The sequence below is a fragment of the Cyprinodon variegatus genome, unplaced genomic scaffold (assembly GCF_000732505.1).
Source record: "Cyprinodon variegatus isolate N-32 unplaced genomic scaffold, C_variegatus-1.0 Scaffold1062, whole genome shotgun sequence".
NCBI lineage: Eukaryota > Metazoa > Chordata > Actinopteri > Cyprinodontiformes > Cyprinodontidae > Cyprinodon > Cyprinodon variegatus.
This window is the reverse complement of record NW_015151515.1, coordinates 88,711-96,727: the sequence shown is the minus strand read 5'-3', so window position 1 is coordinate 96,727 and position 8,017 is coordinate 88,711. Positions and strand designations below refer to the sequence as shown.

Sequence of the window (8,017 nt, the reverse complement as noted above, 5' to 3'; positions counted from 1 at the left end):
GAGGTTTAGATCAGGGAAACATGCAGGATGGTTTAAAAGACAGGCCTTTTTCTCTTTTGTTAAGACAGGAATGTGAATTGCAGCATCCTGTTCTATTCTATTCAAAGACCAGACCATCACCACCCACTGCAGCACCGCCACATAGCCAGCAGCAAAGGCTTGACTTTCCTGTCCAATCTGAAGCTCCATTGTTCTACTGATGGAAAATCCTCTCAGATTATCATGCAGGCCTTAGCAATGGGAAGTTGCAAGTACTTTTTTTTTTCTCCAGTGACGTACTATAACAAAACAATTTTGTGTTACATCCTTTACAAAGGCGTACGTCTAAACCCAAAATAACAAAGTTAATGAACTGTTCATCAAGCTGTTCCTCCTATAAAATACAGTAATAACCTCACATTTCCAAGTTTGAACTCTTTCCTCTCCGTAGTGCTTGATTTAATGGAGCTACAACTTTTCAATGGCATAGTTGCAATAAAAACATTTTTTGATTCTACTATGTACGGCTGCAACTAACAATTATTTTCCATGTCGATTAATCTGTTGATTATTTTTCAATTAACTGAATAATAATCTGACAGCCAAAGGTTTCTCAAAGAAGCTTTTTTTTTTTTTTATTAAATTAAACCAGGTGAAACTAAAACTTTTCCACTTCAGTTGTGGATAGAGCATAACAGATTAAAAAAGAGCTTTTTATCTCAAATGCAAAATGTTTACACATTTATGTTTTACAATTTTGGTATAATTACTGCTATAAGTGGGTTACTCTGTCAGCTAAAGGCATGTTTTAGAGTTTCTAAACTCCAGTTAACGATTAATCAATTACTGACGATTATTTCAATAATTGATTGATCACAATTAATCCGATTGTTTCAGCCCTACTACCATGTATGGCTTGTTCACTATCATCAAAGCAATGTGTGGGCATTGTTTAACTTCTCTTAACTTGGGTGTAAAACAGCAGAATTTTTAGCCCTCAATAGAGGCAACTTTAAAAGAGGAGCAAACCAAGGATACAATTTCAATAGCATTTATTTGTTCCATCAACTTATATTACTGCTTTCATGTTCTTTAAATTAAAGGTTTTATAAGCTAACTCTTGTCTAAAGAAATATTTACACATTTCACAGTGAATTTTGGTATATTTGGTTACAATTTCAAAAGTTAATTATAATTTTCTAAAAAGTAATTCGGAAAGGAAACTGAATCTGGACACTTATTTGCTACAAAACATGAAAATATTAAGGCAGAGTATAGAAAAGTAATAGAAAGTTTATCCTCCAGGAAAAACATGAGGACAAGAATACATTACTTTCCATCAGTGCAAACACTCAACAGTCTGTGAAAGCCAGGTCTTTGGGTTCAAATAAATTGGAAGATAATGAAAACAAATCAAAAAACTAACACAACCTCTAAGATCCAGTGCACTTCAAATTCTGTCAAACTGGACATATCCAAACAGATTCAAGATGTTAAGAGCTTTATTTTACAGCTCTTTTATTTTTCTTTTATAAACAAACGCAATAACAGTGCCCAAATCTATAATGCCAAAGCATATAACCCTTTTTAACGGAAAAAAAAACTTGAACCAGTCTTAACACAGATGGAAGGAGATACAAAATGAACAGTTGAGATTATACACTGCTGGGTAACTATTGCTGACACAGAAGCTTGGTTTAGTCCTGTCTCTGCGGCACGCAGCCTTCCATCTCCAGCACTTCGGGCCAGCCTTCATATTTGTTAGTATCTGCGCTGTTCTTTATGTGCTAAAGAGAAGGAAACAAAAAAAATTCATTGTTTGTTAAACCACTTACAAAAAGAGGCAGGTAGCAACAGAAGAGAGAACAAGCTGTTCCTTCCAACTTAAATAATCTGAAGATGGAAACAAGATATCTTACTGAACAACAATGGGTCTTAAACAGGCATACAAGCAACCATTTAGATATGTTAAGGGGGCAGTGAGCTCACTGAGCTGTTGCATTAAACTCTACTGGATCAAGGCCAAATGGAAGCTAAGACTGCAGGCATTTGGAAAAGAAAAACATGATCACTGGGTTAAAGAGTGCTTCAGGATAACATGAGATAAAATTTTAGAAAGTCGTGCAAAAATATGGAGGCAATAGAAATACATGGTTTTTAAAAGGTTTTACAACAAAATATCAAACTATTAGTCTGATTCCTATGAGTAAAATCTAGTTTCCTCAGAAGCAATAATTAGTTAACAGAGCCCACAAATGTGTGATTTAATCTCAGTATAAATCTAGATGTTTGTGATTAAATGAGGACTATGAGCCCAGTCATGACAAAAAATAAATGATTTAAAAGTATATTTATCTAATATTTTTTAAGTTGATTATTTTCTCTTGCATTCAAAAGCTTTACTAAAACAACCAAAGCAAATTTCACTGGAGAAACAGTCTGAAATAATTAAATTAAAACACATTCATTCTAATACAATATCTGCTAATTAACTTGTTGTAAATGTCATAAGATCATACGTTGCAATATTTGTGACCTTTAGAATCCAAATTAAGACTAACGCTGTTTCCACTGCCGACTGAAGTGACCCAAATCTGTGACCCCTATCTGATCTTTTCAGGAAATTCTGAACTACACGGATCCAATTTTTTCAAATGCGACCAAGGCCACTTGGTTATGTGGTCCTTAATCTGATACGCATCTGATCTTTTCAAATACGACCTGTTGCAGGACGGAAGAAATCACTACACAGATCACTAGATTTGCTCTAGCTCAAACATCTATTTTAACTTCCATGAACACAGAGCACACTCGCTACTTGAGACATCACTGCGTCCTGTACTGCGCATGCAGAACAGTGAAAATGTATGAAAGCAGTTCACACAGGACATCACATACAAGTCGTATATATTTGGAAATGTTTACAACCACCCAAAGAATCGAATTTCACAAAAACAAATCAAAATTGAGCATTAAGTGTGAACGTAGCTTATACTAGAGCATTAGAGATGCAACATTAATCATGTTATAATGATTTCCATCACTATTATAAGGCTTTTATTTCCTTTTTTGGCAAAAACTGTGAGGAAAATTGGTTCTACAAAAGTATTAGCTAAGGATAGTCTCATCAGATACCTGCCATACTTTAGACTTTTATTTGGTGGAAATAAATACTTTTTTCCCCCCTTAAATATTACATTACTTTGTGACTTGGAACGCAAAATATGAACTGAGAAAATGATTCTGGTTTGTAGCTAAAAAAAAATTAGGAAAACATGAGCCTCTTAGAAAACCTGTTATTTTTAAGCAGACATTTCTGAATACCAACATCTACAAATGGTCAGCTATTTCATTAGCATTAATCATTTGTGAGGTTTTTTTTTTGTTTGTTTTATTACTTAGTTGAAGAAGAAGATCTGCATGAAGGTGGTGGGATTATAGGAGTTAAGTTACCTGTTCGAATGGGCTTTTGGTCTTGATGCCTTTCCCTCCTACAAAGATCCAGTTATCCCGGAACCCCAGATTTGCGATAGCTGTGCTTCCCAGATCTGCAATCAGCTTCCTGGCTTCATCATTGAGTCTACAGACCCCCGAAAAAACAGAGAACTTCATCAGCACAACCTGCATTAGTATCTTAGGTACATAGTTTGCCTAATTCAGGTGGACAGAATAAAAATCAACACAACAGAATAAAAAAATAATAAAAGGAAATAACAAAACTTACTTAGATGCAGGGTCATCAAATGAAGCCATCATTACAACTGTCCCATCTTCAATTTCTTTTAGAAACTTAATAAGTGGAGCCACATCTAAAGAAAGTTACAAGCTGTTAAATTTGTGCAAATATTGTTACAAGCCCTCTGCAGAAATAAACTCGTACTGACCTCCAGCCCACATGTCGTAAAAAGCAGTCTTCAGAAGTTCTCCCGTCTTTCCTACAGATAAAAGAAAAGAATTAGAATTAGAATAGAATTAGTTATTATAGTATTATTTTAATTTGGAAAGCTGGGTTTTACCATTGATCAAGGCAATGTTGATCCCTCTCCCAACATTGTTCTTCACACCGCTCATTAATCTACAATAGATAGTGGCAGAACGTGTGTTTAGAGCTTTTAGTTTTATCTCCAATATGGCCTTTTGTCAGTAGGAACAAGGAAATGACCCAAGAAGTGTCAGGGTAACACACCCTGACACTATAAAATGTTAGTCTAAGGCTTTCATCAGGGTATCATATAGAGCTGTATTATTCCAAAGTTCAAGTCAAGATGAATATGCCTAAGAAATCAGGGTCAGTAATATGAGTGAGGGTGTAAATTTACAACAGTAGATCCTGCTGTGATGCCACCAGAAGGATTGTATTTAGACCTAAAAGCAATAACAGAAGGGGACTTTTTGTTTTCCTATGCTTTTCAAAGTTCTGGAGATTAATTTCCACTTACAATTTGTCTTCTAGGCACATCCTAGGCCCGACCACGCTTGCGGCACCGCTTGCCAGCTTGAAGGCAAAGTGTCCAGGTGGACATGCCTTGGAAAGTCCACATTTATGTACAGCTGGCTTTGTTTCTGTGAAAACGAAGTTCCATTTACAAAGCAAATAAAACCAAGCCCAGATAAAGAGTACAAGAACCTATAAATACCACACTCACTGGAACCACTGGTAAAGATGTGCAATGAGCCTTAAAATATTACGGTTAAATTACACCAAGATAATCCCACACTAAAAATTAAATGGAATTATTACATTTAATTATTCAAGGTTAGGAAAAAAGGAATGTCCTCAACATGGAAAATTACATCATGTCCTATTTGCAGAAGTTATGAGGGCATAATCAGACCTGTCATGCTGATTAAGTTACCAAAATTCAAAGTAGGGGGTTATTGAAGAGTTTCTGTATGCATAATGTTACAGTTATTATAAAACATGGTGGTTTTGAGGCTTTCTGCACACATTTACCAGGAGTTCAGATACAAGGTTAAAGAATAACCCTAACACAAATATACCAAAGTGCTAAACATACAAGGGTAAACTATGCATTCTTTTGGTCATTATCAACAGTAACCGAAGAGGAAATATTCACATGGGCAGTTTGACAAACATATCATTACCATTCTTATGCTGACTAGCATGAAAGGATAGAAGAAAGGGTCAAATTGCATCATATGACAGTTATTTAGCAAAAAAGTGAATAAAATTATTGATTAATAATTAAAGATACCTACGTGCTTCATTTACTGGCAAAGATCTGGCTGAAAAGCAGAAAAAGGTCACATTAAAGAGGACAAATTGAAGAAAAATGTAACCATTTACAGATTATCCAGCCTTATATTTAGCTAATCTTTCTCCTTACATAGGTTAAGGTCAGATTTGTTTTATCTAACATCAGATATACCTATTGTTTGTTCCACAGCAAGGAAAAAACCCCAAAGCTTTTTTTTTCTAGATTCCCAGAACATTAGGTTCTAAACATATTACCTGCTATTATCCCTCTACCATCATCTCACCTGTTAGTTTATTTCTTAACCGTGGCTGTTTAAGATAAATATCTATTTTCCCCCAATATTGAGGAAGTTAGCTCTAAACGTACATACATTTTGTCTTGATCAATTTAATGTGGTAACCAAATCCAAAACAGACAAAGAAGGATTTAACTTAATAGAATCCAGTTAATCCATTACACCACCATTTGGATATTATTGTATGTACAGTGGAATCCGCTTATAGTGGACACGGATATATAATAATCAACTGCATATAGTGTTCAAAAGGCTTGGGACAAAATCCTTTCTATACAAATGCTGTTTAAATAATTTGTTTACAGTAATCAAGAAATCCACTTATAGTGTTCGTTTTTGGCCATTTTATGAATATAAACGTGCAAAAATATTTAATAAGTGGATCGAAAGTGATTACATCACCTGGTATCAGAGCCTGTGACTGATGAGGACATCATCGCGGAGGTACAAGAGCGTTTCAGTGCGGTTAGCAGTGCTGCGTGCAGCAAGGAGGAGGAGGATTAGTATGTGGAGACTGTCCCTTCCAGAGCTGACATGAGGAATGAAGTTTGCATTTTAAAGACTGGTCGTCCTGCATGTTGGTTTCAAAAACTTTGACCTTTTACCTAATTTTGTAAAAGAAGTGAACTCTGTATTGGACAATACTCCGATCCAGGGAACCATGGATAAATATGTTAAGTAATTTCTTTATACGGAACAGCAGATCCACAACACAAAACAGATGTAGGCTAGCTTTAATTTTCTGTAGCCTATGCAGTTATCTTCTATGTTGTTGCCAAATGCAGCCCTTTGTTTCAAACTTCTGACTTGTTCAGGGTTTATACAGGAATTAGTTACTCTAATTTAATGCTTTTTTAATGCTCTTTAATCCAAAATCCTTCGTCATCTTTACCGTGCATGCATTACCTGCAGTAATAAATAATGTCTATTCTATCATGCCCCGAATTCCTTGTTTTCCAGCCCCGTTTGTTAAAATTTGCATTTTCTCCATTCTCTAGCTTTTTCTCCGTCTTGAGCTTCTTTTACAAAAATACAGCTTTACGATCAACCAATTATATCTGATATATCTGACGAAAATAAAGCATTTTAAATGCCATGATAATCACATTTAATGAATTTTAATGCCAATTAAGGCCTTAATTTAAAAAATAATTATTTAATGACTTTTAATGATTTTTCATGAGCCGCAGAAACCCTGTTGTTAAAGAAAATGCACCGACGACGCCAGGCTACCAGTGTTATGTCTGTGCACAGCGCAGTATACTGTAATTAAACTTACATGGTACTGTAATAAAATTTAGCAAATGCGGAAGTTATCCGTTTCATTTCACTTTTCTCATTGAAAAACCCCAAAAATGGCATTTAGATGATATTCTGCATAAAAAATAAGTGAAATAATGGTACATTCGGATATAGTAATCAACCGCTTGTAGTTTTCAAATTGGCTCTTGACCAACGTGACCACTATAAGCGGATTCCACTGTACTTTAATTCTGCACAACACTCCATTACCTATATGTATCAACTGTTTCCTGCTTCTACTTTCCTATCTTAGAACAGCATCCCCACAGCATGATAGTGCCACCACCATGTTTCACTGCTGTGGTGGTGTCTTTGGGGAATGTCTAGAAGACACTATCTCAGTCAACTCATTGAAAAATGTAATTTTCTTCCAATAATATCTAAAAATATTGTATAAAAGTTAGAGCAACCACAAATCCGTACAGGAAAACAAATGACAGTCATCAAGCCCTTCATATTTTACTGTGACTGTTCAGTAACTTCCTGCAGGATGAATGAAAACAGGTTAAACCATTTGTTACTCACACATCATACTCCCAAGTTTAAATTCCACGTTAATCTCCAGCAATTGGAAAGCCAGAAAGACAGCAAGGAGGAACGCTAAGATGAGCGCCGCTAACTTCAATATGCCTGTAGAAGATAAAGATACGTCACATTATTAGAGATAACCACTAAAGCTAATATATTTACCTTTAACGTCGAGGAAAAGTACTCACCGCTAGCTCTGAACATCTTAGCGAGCCTCCCGCCACGGTTTCCTTCTAGGAAACAACCTTAAAATTGTAAAATAAAATCATTAAGTTGTTTTAAGCACGTAGCGTAAAAAAATAGAAGCTAAATGTTGAAGTTAGCTTAAGCTAATACGCCCTGAATTAATCTGCTGGTGTCAAAAACGAAATATATTTGACCTGAACCATTTTGCTAATAAAGGAGGAACTAAAACACTACGATATGACATTAAAATACCAACAGAAAACTGTTTTTTTTTAACTAGCTAGCATAAACCATCTTTAACCGTTAAACTGACCTTGTCTGTGTCTGACTCTGCTAGCTGCTATTAAAATAAATGTTGCTCTAGGTCACTTGGCGGTTAATTTAGTAAACGTGGTTGTAGTTTCTTACCAACTTAAGGAAAAACGGTTAAAAAATCTCTGTGGTAACAAGGCTGCTGGCTGTCCGACAGACTGAAGCTTCCTGTTAAGATAAACGAGGAGAGCCGCGG

General features: G+C 35.4%; 1 protein-coding gene across 2 annotated transcripts; it reads right to left on the bottom strand.

The window, feature by feature from the left end:
* Positions 1 to 1,016: 1,016 nt before the first annotated feature.
* fam3c (family with sequence similarity 3 member C) lies at positions 1,017 to 8,017 on the bottom strand. Of its 2 annotated transcripts, none has more exons than XM_015399973.1 (10): positions 7,918 to 8,017; positions 7,512 to 7,568; positions 7,321 to 7,425; positions 5,200 to 5,226; positions 4,419 to 4,542; positions 3,996 to 4,054; positions 3,864 to 3,914; positions 3,704 to 3,788; positions 3,433 to 3,559; positions 1,017 to 1,766 (listed from the first exon to the last, which is right to left on the bottom strand). In XM_015399973.1, the coding sequence occupies exons 2-10, from the start codon at positions 7,525 to 7,527 to the stop codon at positions 1,677 to 1,679; spliced, it is 684 nt and encodes a 227-aa protein (XP_015255459.1). In that variant the 5' UTR covers positions 7,528 to 7,568; positions 7,918 to 8,017; the 3' UTR covers positions 1,017 to 1,676. The 2 variants fall into 2 exon arrangements, with proteins under 2 accessions (XP_015255459.1, XP_015255461.1); XM_015399975.1 differs by having other exon boundaries at positions 7,823 to 7,929.